Source organism: Pygocentrus nattereri, chromosome 13 (assembly GCF_015220715.1).
Source record: "Pygocentrus nattereri isolate fPygNat1 chromosome 13, fPygNat1.pri, whole genome shotgun sequence".
In the NCBI taxonomy this organism is placed as follows: Eukaryota; Metazoa; Chordata; class Actinopteri; order Characiformes; family Serrasalmidae; genus Pygocentrus; species Pygocentrus nattereri.
This window is the reverse complement of record NC_051223.1, coordinates 681,054-697,484: the sequence shown is the minus strand read 5'-3', so window position 1 is coordinate 697,484 and position 16,431 is coordinate 681,054. Positions and strand designations below refer to the sequence as shown.

Here is a 16,431-nt window from a genome sequence, read left to right as displayed (position 1 = left end):
GCACAATACATTTCTCCTTTTTTGTGTACTAGTATTTTTTTTCCGGTGATACGGAAGACCATCATTGAAGTGCAGCAAAGTGTGATTAAGGGAAGGTAATGGACACTGGCCATCTACTCAAGGGCCATTAGAAAACATTTACCACACTTGATATTTATTCAAACACCTCCCTTGAAAAATACGGTCGAATGGGTACATTACCTACTCTGCTAGAAAGATGACAGGAAATGAATCATCACGTCAAGCCTGTTCTTATTCAGATATCTGTGCTGTCATTATTATTTTCCTCTCCTTTCCTTAGTGGACCATTTGATTAGAGTCACGAAGCAGCACGGTCCACTACATTGCTCCAACTTCTTATCTGTTTCCTGGCAAACATCCATTATTCTTCGACAGTCACTAACATACACTCTCACGCTCTTGCATGAGTGCGCTCATGAACACACACACACACACACACACACACACACACACACACACACACACACACACACACACACACACCTACACACACACACACACACACACACACACACACACACACACACATACATGCAGTCTCAAATCTCCTGCCTCATCAGCTGAAGGAAGTGAAAGCCTCTGGTGGACTCATTCAACTGTCACAGTGTCACCCTTCATTCTGGCCTATATATATATATATATATTTATATATTGTTTATATATATACACTGTAGAAATGAAACGGACATAACCTAATCAGTGTACAGCTTGTATAGCAGTGCAGATTTACTGTCCTCTGAACAGAACACAACACACAGCCATTAATGTCTGAATAGCTGGCAGCACAAGTGAGTCCACCTCACAGTGAACGTGTCCACATTGTGCCCAGTTGTGTCGTCGTCCCTCCCTGGTGTCGTGTGACTCGTTAGAGTTGAAAATGAACAGACAACAAATGTACAGACAATGTACAGACAATGTACAGACGATAAATCAAATGTTTCGTTTTGAAAAATATGTGCCCTTTTTGAATTTGATGCCAACCACACACTCCAAACAAGTTGCAATAAAAGGCTGGTAATGTTGTGTAATGCTAAAAAAGACAACTGGTGGTTAACTGGCAACAGAGCAGTAACATGACTGGGTATAAAAACGGTATCTCAGAGAGAACGAGTCTTTCAGAAGTCCACTCTCAGAAATAAAGGTAGTAAACGGGCAGTACCCCTCTTGTCACTGAGGTGGGACCCTGAAGGGTACGCGTTAGTGCCTTTAGTCAGGGAACATAACTGTACTATAATCCATTTAAATGATATTTTGTATTGACTCCACGCACCCATTTCGCCTCCAGACCTTTTGTTTTATTGCTTTGTTTTGAAACATTAGGTTGTAAAATAACACAAATACATATTTTTCACCTGGAAAACTTTAAGATGCACAGTTGGACATTAAAACCGCTGTTGTACCTTAGAGGGCAAATTTACATTGTTTGTACCTTGATGAAAGAAAAATGTACCTGCACAGAACCTTTATTCCTAACAGTGTAAAGATGAAGAAGGATTCCTCACTCAGTGAAAGACAAATAGAGCAATGAACAAACAGAGCAATAATTCAAGAATAATGCTTCTTAACATAAAATGGCAAAGGACTTTTGCTTTTCATCATCTACAGTACATAGTAACATTAAAAGATTCAGATAATCTGGTGACATCCCGGGATGCAAGGGACAAGGCTGAAAACCAGGATTTGCTGGCCGTCGTCTTTGGGCCCTCTGGTGACACTACATTAAAACTTTTATGATTCTATAGTGGAAATCACTGGATGGGCTCAGAAACACTTCTGAAAACCACAGTTCATCACTGCATCCACAAATGCAAGTTAAAACTCTGAAATGTAAAGAAGAACCCAAATATAAACCGGATCCAGAAATCTTGCCACCTTCTCTGGGCTCAAGTTCATATAAAATGGGCTGAGGGGAAGTGGAAAAGTGTCCTGTGGTCCAACGAAGCAACATTTGAAATGTTTTTTGGAGGGCTTCCAGTTCGCTATGGGCTTGAGAACAGTTGTGTATCTCAAGCGCTCCCCGACAATTTGAAAATATAACCCTAAAGACATCAAATATCGACATGGATATCGACCTTTGAAGTATGAATATGGGGGCTGTCACCTGAAGCAGGAGTATTGTGTATTCGACCCAGAATACTAAAACAATGATGCAGCAGTCTAGCCAAAGCAGTTCTCCAGAACTTGAACAACATGGTGTCGATGGGACAAATGCAAGCCTTGAGAAAATACTGGATGAAATTAGAGACTTTAGACGCGACAACAATCAACAGCTTGCAGATATAAAAGAGGAGCTAACCAAGAAGAACAGGAGACTGGGTGAGGCAGAGGGACACATTGAGGAAACTGAACAAAGAATGTGCACTGTAGAAACTGTACTGAAATGGGTGCTGGGACAGCAAGCTACTCTTGAAGAAAAACTGACTGACCAAGAAGGGCGCTTGTGCAGGGACATTAGAATCTATGGCATCCCTGAAGATGTGGAAGGAGGCTGCATGGTGAGTTTTTTAGAGACCCTCCTGAAAAACCAACTTGATCTTCCAGATGACACAGAGCTTCATATCAAACGAGCACACAGAGCACACAGAGCCCTTGCTCCAAAACCCTCTAATGGCGAAATGAAACTTCACTCAATCGTTGAAGAATTTCTGAGTTATCGAATGAAGGAGGACATTCTTCGGCAAAAGAAAGGCATTTTTTACAACAACAGAAGAATCTATGTTGACCACGACTACCCCCTGAAATCCTCAAGAAACGCATGGAATATGCCGAGGCGAAGAAAGTGCTGAAAGTCAGGAAAATAAAGTTTCAAACGGCCTTTCCAGCTAAACTGCGAGTCTTCTACGAGGATGGGTCTCGGCTATACCAAAGTGCAGCAGAGGTCACAAAGGATATGGTCAAGCAAGGAGTTCAAGTACAGATGGTGGAATCGCTCCCTGCACTGAAGGGTGATATTGAAAGCCTGTCTTTCTATCAAGTAATTGAGAAACAGAGGGGTAGGTAGGTGGGAAAGGTAGACTACACAACCAGTCAGAGGAAGATCAACTTCCCCAATACAAAGGGAAATTGCAGAGTTTCAGACAGAGGTCGCCAGTGCTACAAATGTCGGGATTTTCTCTTTTCTTGGTAAAAGCCGAACAGTTGGACGGTAAAGTTGTGTTGTTCTCCTCTAGGGTCCTCTCTCTAACGATGAGGGGTTTTCCCCTTACGAGGGTTATCCTACACCAAACCCTCAGAAGTTTCTCTTAAAACAAACCTCAACATTGGAAGTCCTTGTATTGACAGGGTTTGTGTGGTTAACGATGTTCTCATTTATGTCTTTGTTTGGTTATATTGCTTTATTGTTCATGAAAGCTAAAGGGGAGATGCCTAATGGTACATTTTGGCAAACTGGGTTTCAGAGAAGGGGTGTTTATGATATTACAGAAGAGACTTAATGGTTAATACAGAATTGAAAGTCAATTCTTTTAATGTTAATAGAGCACTCAACCCTACTAAGAAGAGCAAAATTGAAAAAAGACCAAAATGAAGAAAGAAGGAGCATCAATTGTTTTTTTGTGCTTCTGAACATGAGAAACTAAAATGAATGGGATTTTCAAAAATCTTTTTACTCATATAAATCTAATCTATATTAATACCTCACCGTTTCCCCTTTAAACAATTTACGGAAATTAAAGACACGGAAGGGAGGTTTGTTTTAATTTCTGGAAGAATAGAGGGTGTTGAATTAACATTATTGAATGTATATACTCCCCCGGGTAGCAACTTTAAGTTTTTGGACTAATGGCTGACGCATCAGATATGTTGATATGTGTAGGAGACTGGAATTCATCTTAGCACTGTATAATAGACCAACTGCGCAAATAAAAATAAATGGTAATTAGTCCGATATTATTATTTTGGAACGTGGAATGAGACAAGGATGCCCTCTGTCTTCCTCTCTTTTTGCTTTGTACGTGGAGTCTTTGGCCCAATGGATACGGCAAGACACTTTGATAAAAGGTATTACCATAAAGGGTGATGGACACAAATTGGTGCTACATGCAGACAATGTCTTATTGTTTTTGAGGGAGCCCTCTGGTTCATTCACTGACGTAATGAAAGAGATAAAACTTTACAGTGTATTCTCACGATACAAATTAAATGTTCATAAAACTCAAATTTTGACGTTTATTCTTAATCCCCCAAAATGCCTTAGACAAAAATATTTTAGGTGGGATTACGATTCATTAAAATATTTAGAAGTAAACTTTCTAAACTGTCAGAGATTAATTTTGGACCCTTTATTGCTAAGATTAAAACTGATATTCAAAGATGGAGCTTGATTCCTTTTCTTAGCCTCAACTCAAGGGTTGAAACTATAAAAGTGTGTTTACTCCCACGTCTCCTTTTTCTATTCCAAGCACTCCCCAACAAAATCCCTCCAACCTTTTTTTACAGAGTGGGATAAAATCATTTCAAGGTATATATGGCAGGAGATTAAGACAGAGGAGGCATGGGTTTACCAAATTTCAAAAAGTATTACTTTGCAGCTCAGACAAGACCCTTAATTCTCACGTGCAACCCTGCTTACCAAGCAAGATGGAAGGATATAGAATCATCATTGATAAAGAACCCCCCCCCCTATCCAGACAATAATAGGAAATAGTGATTTAGTTTAAAAAAGTAGACATCACAGAGAATTTTTGGATAAAAACCCGATTTAAAATTTGGACTAAAGTAGTAAAAGAATCCAATTTAAGTTTAATGTTGAAAGTAATTAGATGGTGCACCTATGACTCTGAGTTCACACCAAATAAATTGGATAGTAGATTCAAAATATGGCTGACAAAGAGTATAACAAGGGTATAAAAGAGGCAGATTGAGAGATTTTCGGTGTCTAAAAGTAAAATATAACCTTTAAAATCAGGACTTTTACCATTATCTTCATTTACGACATTATGTTGACAAAACAATTAAGGATGATACACTCAACAGTATTAATGATGAAACACTAAATTTGTTTATCAGAGCTCATCAGTCCGAGGCTCACAAAGGAATCAAAGTGTATAAAGGCTTAACAGTAAAGGAAGTAAGTTCAACAGAGTATATAAAGCAGAAGAGCGGTATTACCACCTCAAGTGAAATATGGATTAAGATATGTGAACTTCGGTGGAAATGTTTGCCTGACAGTGGATCGGTGAAGTTCAAAATCTATAGAAATAGTTTTGAAGCCTAATGAGCATTGACATCTGTCTTTCTGAGGTCCTTACAAATCTCATTTGTCTGAGACATGGTCACCAGACTTTGATGGTGACTCAGGTTTTATAAATAGAGTAAGGTCAGCCACACTCACCCCCCACCGATTGTCATCCAATTGATTGAACCTCCTGACCCTAATTGTCACCTATACTATGTTGATAAAGAGATTCACATATTTTTTTTAGCAAAATATAATATAGAATGTGGATCAATTTGTTTAAATAGATAAAAAATGGATAAAAAATGATGTAACTGCTTATGTTTTTGTTTATTGCGTGCTCTTTATCTGCAAATCTGATCTCGTTTTAGGTCAAACTCATGCAGAAATACACATAAATGCCAAAGAGCTTACACACTTTACATATATAAATATTAAAAATTAATGTTTAAAAAATTAAACATGTAGCTTTTGTAGAAAGGACAGTGGTCTCATCAGGACCGTTTTGCTTTTCTAACACAGTTTCTTTCCTGAAAACGTGCAAAAATATACACACACCACCCCCATCACTGACGTATACACTCACCCCTTTAACTCATTTTTCAATGCTTCATTCTTTGTTACTGTTGCTTATGATGCTGTAATACAGTGCACTTAATCTGATCCCTGAATCCTATAAACGCTGCAGAATGTGACCTGATTGTCTAAACTCAAATTGGCACAGAATGATGCATGTTAATCTTGAAGAAGCAGAAGTCGGGGAAAGTTTGTTGTTATTTTTGTGCTGACTGTGATATAGATAGGACCTATCAATTATGTTAAACATCTCTATTTTCAAGCAACAGAATGGGTAGAATAATTCATGCCTGCAAAGAATATTTCTGGATTTTATACACTGATAAACTTAGTAAAGTCACAATGGCATTTAATACAATGGTGGGCAAGTTCCCATCAAAGAAATTGGTCAGGCCACCATCCTGCCTTAAGACTCTCCCACACCTGGGAAAGTAATGTGGGAAAATGCCAGGAATGCCTCTGAGTGCCATGGAAGAATCAAGAGACCTCTGAGCTGTCAGTTCCAGTGGCGGTGGATGGACAGTGGACAGCGCAGCGTGCCGGGCAGACGGCGGCTGCCAGCTGGATGAGGTTCCTCGTATGAAGGGCCCATTTCAATCTTGATCCCTGACAATAACCGGGAGACAGGACAAGGCCATCAGTCTCCATTACGCCGACGGTGTTTTCTCTCGCATCGGCCCTCTCTGTCGTGTTCTCCTTGGGATCCAAAGGAGACGCTGTCTCATACATCATTTTCTTCACAAAGCTTGAAAGCCCCCTGTAGTGGGGATGTGGCTCCTTCCTGCCCACTGGCACCTCCCTCCATGTCGGTCCACCTTGACAGGGCCAGCTTCCGCTGACAAGGGGGGAAATTAGCATAGCAATGGGGAGCCCCTTAGGCCTGACAGGGATGGACATTGTAAGTGACTCTAGTCTTCAGGCCCAGTTAAGCCTCCAAACATCAACTTTAATCAGACCTAATTTTGAACTCAGTTACATAACCCAGTTATATCTGAATCCAGTTATAGCTCAAGAATGTGCTGCCCAAGTCCTACCCAACCAAAATTCTGTGTAAATCTGACTGCAGCCCAATAACAATTTATTCAAGTCTGACTGCAGCTCAACAAAGTTCTAGTCAAATCTCACTGTAGTCTGAAAAAATTCTGTTCAAACTTGACTAACAAATGTTTGTCCCAAAACCAACATCTAATGTTCTGATGAAATCACCCATAACATTAATACATTCAATTATATTCAAATTATACTTCAATTAATTTTTCATCAAATGTTTTGAGACAAAACCCCCAAAACTTACCATTGGTAAACTTTCCACAAATAATTATTCTCGTGTGGGCCTTGTGGACTTTTATGGGCCTCGCTGTCAACAACATGAGTGACTCCAGCACATCAAATTAAACATTTTAGGGAATGAAAGAATGGCGAAAGACTGCAACTGGGTACTTAAAAGCTCAAGATGGGCTGTGAGAAACCTGATTGTGAAATTTTAATCCAGCCAGCTAACAAATATTCGAGAAACAATGTCCGAACTCAACCAAATACGATATTTTGGGAATTGTTGTCTTTGGACAAATATTTCCGGTTCTACTCTGATCTACTAAACACGTTTTAGAGTTGCATTCGAATAAAGAAACGTCAGATAATTCTGAGAGAGTGCCACATTTAGCCAATTAAACTCTAGATTTACTTTCCAGCTATTAATCTTAGGGCTAATTATCCAGTAAATTATTCCAGCAACTGCTGTGAAACTGCTGTGAAAGGCTTATAGTATTGGACACGAGCAACTAAAGTATTTAAGAGTTTGGTGGATCTTCTATTAAATGGTCTTTTCATGATGGTTCAACTTCACAAATTTTCAACAAACTGCTTTTACATTCATGAAAACAGTGATTCCAATCTTTTCAGTGGTAGTGTACACGCATTCAGTCATTCACAAATGAAGAACCGTTTCCTGTCATGGAGAGGACTCACGCTCTCCTTCTCCACGTCTGCTGTCCTCATTGTCCCTGAAACGGTGAGAGAAAGACATGCAAATACCCACCAATAGCAAGACAACCTAGGTTTAACTTCAAAGATATGATTTAATGTTACTTTATTCTTGTTATTTCATTTTCTCTCCTCCCATTTTACCCTACACTCGTACAACAAAGGTGCCAAAAGGGTTCTTTTGTGCAATGCAATAGGAAAACCACCTTTGGTTCCTTAAGAAATCTTTAAATGGGTGGTTCTTTGGAAAACCATTTTTGAGAATGAGTGTGAAGTTCAAAGAATCCCCATAATGTAAAGGTTCTAGAGAGAACCTTTAAATTGGTACATGGTTCTTTAAAGAACCAAAAATGCTTCTCCTATGACTTCACCTCAAAGAACCCTTCGTGGCACCTTTTGTATTTCAGAGCGTAATGTTTATGCTCATGTAAAATGAATGGCCTGCAATACTGCCATATTCTGAAAAAACATCCAAAAAATATCCTTAATAATCCTTAATAAAGGCCACTTTTACCTCAGATTCGTCCGTTCATCCTCAATCATTAAAGTGTACACCATAAACATTCCTCAAATCATTGTTTCTCTCAGCTGTGCCCACAGCATTGCGACTGCTGTTCTGCTCTACGGTTTGATTCTATAGTGTGTCTGTATTCATCAAAGAATAAATGGTCCCTATTGACTCCGGGGGCAAGGCTTTGACCAAGACTCATCCCTCTCACGGTGCGCCTGTCAGACCTGTTATCTACAAAGTGATAAGAAAAACAGCTATTACACCTTCCTTGGGTGGCAGAACATCAGCCTTCATCTTTTCTAATTCAGAAGTGCGTGTAAAGCCTGTTCCGGTTCAGAGGCCAAGCATGAAAGACGGTGAGACCCTCTCTCTGTGATAGATAGGATCTTACTGCTCTTGTCAGGACCTGTTGCTCAAAGCCCACAGCCTCCTTCAACAACTTCATCCCGGGTGTACACGTCAGCAGCCGCAGCAAGCAGCTGTTTCTCCCACCTGATCGCCAGAGCTTTTTTCAGTCTGCTCTGAAACACAGGCAGCAGCTTGAACAAGGCCACGATATTCTGTGGCCTTTTTATGTGTAACGCTGGGCGATTAAAGCCCAGGCTGATTCCTAAAGGCGTCTGATCATCCATCCTGGATGTGTGCTTGAAGCCCGACACACGTGAAATGTTACTGTAAGGAACATTTAGTGAATTTATTTTGTTTGTACCAGTGGGCGTATTTCATAAATCAGGATTTTAAAGTTAGACAGACACCTTAAGCCCAAGATGACGGCTGTCCAGTACAGTTTTACAGAAAAGGGTGTTTTTCTGTGATGCCACATCTTTTGGTTCTTTGAAGAACATTTCACAGGAGGGTTCTTTAAAGAACTGTTCTTACTTAGCAGCAAAAAGAGCCACGTTTGCCTCGACAAGGGCTCGCCAAAAGATCCTTAAATTCCGTCTTATGGGTCTATAGCACCTTTGAAAGAAATATCTCTCGCTGGTTCAGCAAGTTAGACAGATTAATCATAAAATAGCTCCGTTATGAAGACAAACTTAAAGCCTAAATGTAAATGATATACAGAGGTAACCAGATAATGATAAAATAAACATTTAAGACTTTGAAACAGAAGCTTTGCAAAACATAACTAACTTCACATATTACGTAAATTTCTAGCATCTGCTGGCTATTTAGTTAGCTGGTTAATGCACACAATTTACTGTATTTCAAATGCTTCACAGGCTAAAAAGGTGTTTAATGTTATGAAACAATAGCTGTACCAGCTAAAATATACAGAATATAGATAACTAGCAACCTAATAACAACATATCTAGGATTAGCTCACTAAAAAGCAGGCTGGTTACTCCTAACATAAAGACCTACTTTATTTCCTCAAAGGCAAAGAAGTGTTTAAAGTTATGAAACTTGCATGAGTTACTAATACTCAGCTGGTTAACTCCCTAGGCTATAAGAAATCTGCAAAGTACTTATCAATAGGTTAAGGCTACTTTATGAAATCTCAAGGCCTTTTTCTTGCTTATAATCTGAAATTCCTGAGCTGGAGTAAATGTCTGCATTGCTAAAAAAAAGCCAATCAATAATAATTGTTCTTTACAGAGTGGGCGCTGTCTGATTACTATACATTGTGAATAAGTGCTTTTTCTGAATGCACTACATACATTTCTCGTCATGGGTTTAACTGTCCAAGTCATTGAAGCGTGTATTTAATGACGGGGGAGATGAATAAAGCAACGTGAAATATGAATGAAAGTTTCAATGATCAGCTTAAGTATTCAATGACAAATGGGCAGACTACTCGGTTTAGACTGTAACATACAGGACAGATAGAATAGCAGTGAGCTGTTTAATAGCTCTTTTTAATGGCTCTTAAATTTAGCAGAAACATCATCTGGCATTACATCCGCTGGGGATGCGGTTTTATGTTCAGGGGTCAGCACAGTGTCTGTTTTCGGCATTATCTGCTATTGGCCTTTGACCCACAGACAGCAGTGAGCAGTTAGTGACCTAGAATTCTTTGGTACTGTGATATGAATTTTAGGGAGCCAAGACAAACAGTGCAGTTGCTTTTTTTTACTGCATTACAAGGAAATCATTATTAGCTTGAAATGTAGATATAAAGCATCAAGCATCATTTTGCAATATCCAACCTGTGAGATCCGCCTGGAGCACCTTTCAAGCATTGAAATGCTTTCACAAGGTGTCACGTGACTTGCTGTGGCCTCTTTATGTGACCTTGCATTTGTGGCATTAATGGGGCCTGTCCGTCGTGGGGCTCGAATTTCAGAAGCTAAACCGATGACGAAAAATATACGTATGCAGCGCATTCAGAATAAGCACTTATTCACGACGTATAGAAATCAGACAGCGCCCACTCTGTAAAGAACAAATATTTTCATTGGCTTTTTCCTTTCAGTAATGCAGACATTTACTCCAGCTCATGAATTTTCATAATCCATAGACATGGAGGCGTTTTCTTTTAGCGTCCTGAAAGATTCAGTGCTGGAGTCATTTGTTTAGAAGGGGGGAAAAAAGATGGTATGGAAAGAAGTATGCATAAACTAACAATCATAACAGAACAGACACCAGATTGAGCTAAACAATGAGAACGTTCTTTACAGGACGTGTGAGCACTCCGCTTTTTTGTCCTCTATGGAGATGGCTTTGAGGCAAAGAATCACTTCGCTCATTCAGAGCTCTTGGCTGGAATTCTCAGAGAAGTATGAACTCCAGTCTATCTGACTCCTGTGCTATGTAAGTCATGCACATTTTAAACATCGGAGAATAATGTTGCCTTTATCTGCCCTGGACTTTAGCCACTGTGAGTGATTGCATCTGGCTTGGAAAATTTGCTTATTGTCAACTAATGGACACACACTGGTCTCAGATGTGTCTCGGATAACAATGGGGGATCTGTAGGAGAAACGCAGTGTACATAGCCTACATCTACATGCTTTCTGTCGACATAGTCATATGATATGCTACTTAGCTATGAGGCCCTATGAAAATGAAAATATTGCAATACTATGTCTATATACACTCTGATCAGCCATAACATTAAACCCACCTGCTTGTTTCTAGACTCATTGTCAGGTGCATGTTGTAGTTCTACAGTCACAGACTGTAGTCCACCTGTTCTTCAATGATCAGGAGACCCACAGAGCAGGTACTCGGGTCATGGATCATTCTCAGCACTGCAGTGACTCTGATAGTGTGTGTTAGTGTGTGTTGCACTGGTATGTGTGGATCATGAGAATGAGAGAATGATTCACCACCTGACTAATACCTGCCGTCCTGAGGGGGTCCCGATCATTGAAGAACAGGTAAGGGGGCTAAAAATATTCAGAGAATGGAATAAAGTCTGTAATTGTAACACTACAAGGTGCTACTGTATTGTAAGTGGAGCTGATAAAATGGACAATGGGTGTAGCTATAAGGAGCTTGGATGAATTATATATAATGAAGGGGACAGTCGAAGGAAAAAACAAGTTCAAAAAGTTATTAAAAGAAGAAAACGAGACAGTGCAAGACTTAGTACACCACCACAAATGTCACCTTCATACACACAGCACTTAAAGCTTACACATTCAAGGGAAAATCCAGCTCCACTCTTGCTTCAGATTAAAAAACAGGTGTTTCTGACCATCTTTACACTGTGAGAAGATAACACAATGCTATGGAACTGGAATGACGTGTTGCTGTCAAGAAGCTCTTAATGAGAAAAGTAAAAAGCGCGAAAAAAAAGTCTAACAAAAGTGGCGGAATAGTAATAAAGATTAGTAATAAAGGCAAAAGCCGGGCGCACTAAGTGCTGGAAACAGATATTTTATAGATCACTTCTGTTTATCTTTTTGTAAAATATATTGTCGCTGTCATTGCAAAGTATCTCAAAAATAGGAGGTTGATCAGAGATGGAAAAACCATTCATGATGTGATGAAAGTTAATGTTACAAGGTTTTTAGGTTATTTTGGACCACTTCTTCGGGTCCGTTCATCATGAAAGTTTTTTTTCTTAACAGCCACAAAACATTTTCAGCTCTTTTTCTGATTCTGAAAAATAAAAAAAGCATACATGCAATCGCTGTTTCGACTGGAATAAAAATAAATGACAGGGATTTCATTTTAACTCAAGGGTACAAGATTTGATTTGGACCTGGAGAAGTTTATGTGTGCGATGTTCCACTTCTCTGTCTGAGAAAACGAAGACATCGCAGACTATTCAATGTCTTTCACCTCAGACCAAAAGTCTGCTTTTAAGACAGCAGCGGTGAAAAGATGTCTTACATGTGTCATCATAGCTGATTTCCATATCCCGGCTGCTGAGAGTGGGGCTCTAATTGAATTACCACTGCCGGAAGTGGTATTTGGAAGTGCCTGTATTCAGAGTAAATGAGCCGGCCTCATTATTTCTCAAGGGGATGGTCTTTTGTGGTGCCATGCGAAGGTACACTTCACTGAGTCCAAGAGCCAGGCTCTGCCCAGCCACACTTCCGCACCCCCCCCCCAAAAAAAACGGCTGTTCACCACCGGCTTTGCTTAATGAGATCAAAAGTGACCTGGGCTTCATGCATCTTAAACACATGGCTGTGTTCTTCAGTGCTCAATAAACAAACAGCAGCACAGATGTGCAGACAGCACTTTACGGGGATAAAGGCACTGCTGAGGTTTATATATTGTTTGTACTTAGATCGAAACCTACATGAGTAAAAAATGGTTCTTGAAGGGTTCCTCCGCAAAGGGAATGGCTCGATTTGAGTTCTAAATAGAGCCATCCCTTTTTTCATTTTGCACGGTGAAAAGGTTCTTCAGATTGATGGAGAACGTGTTCCACATAGAACCTTTTTGAAAACGTCTCTCTACAGAAAAAAAATGGACTCTGCTACTGCTGCAGCCTCAAGCTTGTAAAAATATGTTTTGTTCTATATAGTACCATTTTCAATAAGGGTTCTATATAGAACCTTATACAACACATTCTTCACCAACCATTTCTCCAACAAAGAACCATTTAAGGATGAAATCCGTCCATATTGAGCTCGTGGCTCTAAATAAAACCATTACCTTTATTAAAGCCCCTTTGAAGAGAGATCTTTTTTAAATGTGTAGCTGTATAGAAAATCAATTCTGCTGTACAGCATGGACATAATCCATAAGGCATGTAATAAATGAACGTATAGCATTTTCTCAAGGCAAATAGCTTTATCATATACAGTTTTGCATTTGGACCTAATCCATTTCATTACTTTGATCATAATTATTGCACAAGGTGTCCAAAAGTGTTTGTCAGTCTTAGGATTTCAGCTACATCCCTCTTTCTTATAATTCATGCGAGGCTGGGGAAGAGAGAGAGAGAGAGAGAGAGAGAGAGAGAGAGAGAGAGAGAGAGAGAGAGAGAGAGAGAGAGAGAGAGAGAGAGAGAGAGAGAGAGAGAGAGAGAGAACATGATGTTGAAGTCCAAAGAGGCTGTGGGGGGAAGGGACAGGGTTGAATGGCCCGACGGGCCCCCCTACTCAACACAGATTGGGGATGCTAGTGGGGTTTGTGGGTAATGTAGTACGCCCAGGGCGTGCGTTTATAAGTACACTCAATTCAGAGACACATTTCGCGATCCTTTCACTTTGTGTGAAGTCAATTATGTACGCGACCAAGTATATTCTTATAAATAAGTTGTTGTGAGGGGCTGGGTACGTTTTCAACTGCTGCGTTGAACTGTAAATAAACTACAACTCCCATGGTGCCTCGCTTTATTTACGCAGGCGCCGTAGCTGCGGACGTGTGGATCAGATAGACATGAATGGGGCGGTGGAGGAGAGTGTGCGGGACTTTACCACCACAAATAAACGCGATAAGAATGCGCAATATGGAATAGTTTAAGATTTAGAGGCCGTTCAACAAGCGTCTTCTGTGGCTGGCGTGGCTTTGGGGTCCCTCGGAAGACAGCGGGACTAGTTTTCTGTGTTTTTAGCTGAAGGAAAAGAGAAGAACCCTCCAGCCGCAGCGTTTTTGCTCCATAAAGCGAGGAAAGCCAGGATGCCACGGGACGGCAAGTCCTCGCTGATCCAGCGGATAGCTAACAAGGCTAAGGCGACCTTTAAAAACTGCGCGCCCGCGGACAGTAAAGCCTTCGCGGCTCAGCGCTCCGAGCTGTCCGCGCTGCTCAGTGAGCTCAGGGCCGCAGACCTGAGCATCTCGCCGCCCAAGAGGAGCTCCAGCTCGAGCGCCGGCCCCGGGTCCAGCGCGCCGGTCACCTATATGCACATCTGCGAGACGGACGCTTTCAGCATGGGCGTTTTCCTTCTGAGGAGGGGCGCCTCCATCCCTCTGCACGACCACCCGGGCATGAACGGCATGCTGAAGGTGCTGTATGGAAAGGTACGGATCAGGTGCTTCGATAAGCTGGAGAGACCTCAGAATGCCTCTGAGGCTGGGGGAGGAGGGCCTTCCCCACCACAGTCCCTGTCCCCATCCCAGTCCCAGATGTCCTCCCAGCAAGCCCCCGTATGGCTCTCTGTGCTCAGATCCACCGGCGAGTTCACGGAGCACAGTGGCCCGTGTTTGCTGACCCCTCTGAGGGAGAACCTGCATCAGATCGAGGCTGTAGAGGGACCAGCCGCCTTCCTCGACATCCTGGCACCACCGTATGACCCGGACGAGGGGAGGGACTGCCACTACTACAGGGTCATACACGCTGTGGGGGGGGAGGCTGGGCAAAACAGCAAAGAAGAGACCTGGCTGTTGGAAATCCCCCAGCCAGACGACTTCTGGTGTGGGGGAGAACCTTATCCGGGGCCTCAGGTGGCCCTATAGAGGGCAGAACGAAGCCTCGTTTTCGACTGAATCGGTGTGGCAGTGGAAGCACTTTCTAGTTTAGGCTTAAGCTTAGTCTCTGTCTCGAGTCTGAGCATTTATTTCTAAGCACTGGCCTTTCTACATCAGCCATGTTTAAAATAAAAGGACTGGTCTTGGGCCAGCTGTACATCACGAACGGCATCTACCCTTCTTCAGGAAAAGCTGAAAGCCCGTCAAGGCCACATTGTCGCCTGCAGTTTTGGGAACGTTTCCTTCATAAATGATATTTTACCCTCAATGGCCTTATGAATACTGAATGTAATCCTGCTTTGAAGCTGTATACTCTTGTCCACGTAAACACTACATAGCCTCTATTATTTACTTGTGCATTATTTATTAAAAAAAACCTGTTTGTACAAATCCGTTATGAGGCGTGTTCTTGCTGGAGGTTCATATACTGACATTAAAACGTTCCATTTGTTTTGTTTTGCTGTGGCGTTTGTCCGACAGCCTGATTTACATTGTTCACTGTGTGACTGCATCTTTCCCTGTGAACCAGTGTTCACAGACTCGTCACTGTGAATTGCTCGAGCGCCGTCATGGGTGGTGTGGTGTCACTGGTGACTGCATGCACGAGACAGAGAAAAGTTAATCATGCATTAGACATTGAGGAGGTGGTCATGGATATCAAACCTTGTCTTGTGGAGCAACTAAACTTTATAGCAGACTCTTCAGTTATGGCTATTAGTGAGCCTTGAACTAATTTATTGTTAGTATATCTGCGCTGAGCAGCACATTTGTGTTAATCTGGACATGCAGATTCTTGGATTATGTTCATTTTAACTCCGCTGTAAACAGGAGATATAAAACGGTAGTTTTAATATCTATGGAACCTTGCAGGCATTTCCGCAATGGTTTTCACATGTGGTGAAATGAAAGCGAGTGATTCAGTTTAATTTCCTTAATAGATTTTAATTATAGATAGCTTCAGATATCCTTGCCTCTGTACCGTTATGTCTAAAACTTTCAGTTCTTTGAGCTGAATAAAATGGAACATTGTATCTTCTAGACGTCTTCATGCTCAGATTAACTGTTCCACTGTTGATGTGCAGTAATCTGATTTTGGAGTCTTTGGATGATAATTGCTTGTAATTGTCAGCCTGAAAATTGTGGCGAGTCGGCTCCAGTGCCAGTGCATAGCTCACACAAAACAAGACAGTTTTTATTAGTGAAACGGACAATTTACGCTTATTCTATGACTGCCTTGCCTCAGTCCAACTCTCAGCAAATGTGCTTCATCGCTGGTGTCGGAAGAAAACCTCGTATCTCCGAAATGGCGACTTTACAGGAGAAGGAAAAAACCTACTTCACTTTTAAT

At 41.2% G+C, this 16,431-nt stretch overlaps 1 protein-coding gene across 1 annotated transcript; it reads left to right on the top strand.

Moving 5' to 3' along the window:
• The first annotated feature begins 14,044 nt into the window (after positions 1-14,044).
• Positions 14,045-15,473, top strand: adoa (2-aminoethanethiol (cysteamine) dioxygenase a). The gene has a single exon (XM_017714509.2). The coding sequence runs from the start codon at positions 14,295-14,297 to the stop codon at positions 15,069-15,071; it is 777 nt and encodes a 258-aa protein (XP_017569998.1). The 5' UTR covers positions 14,045-14,294; the 3' UTR covers positions 15,072-15,473.
• The last annotated feature ends 958 nt before the right edge of the window (positions 15,474-16,431 follow it).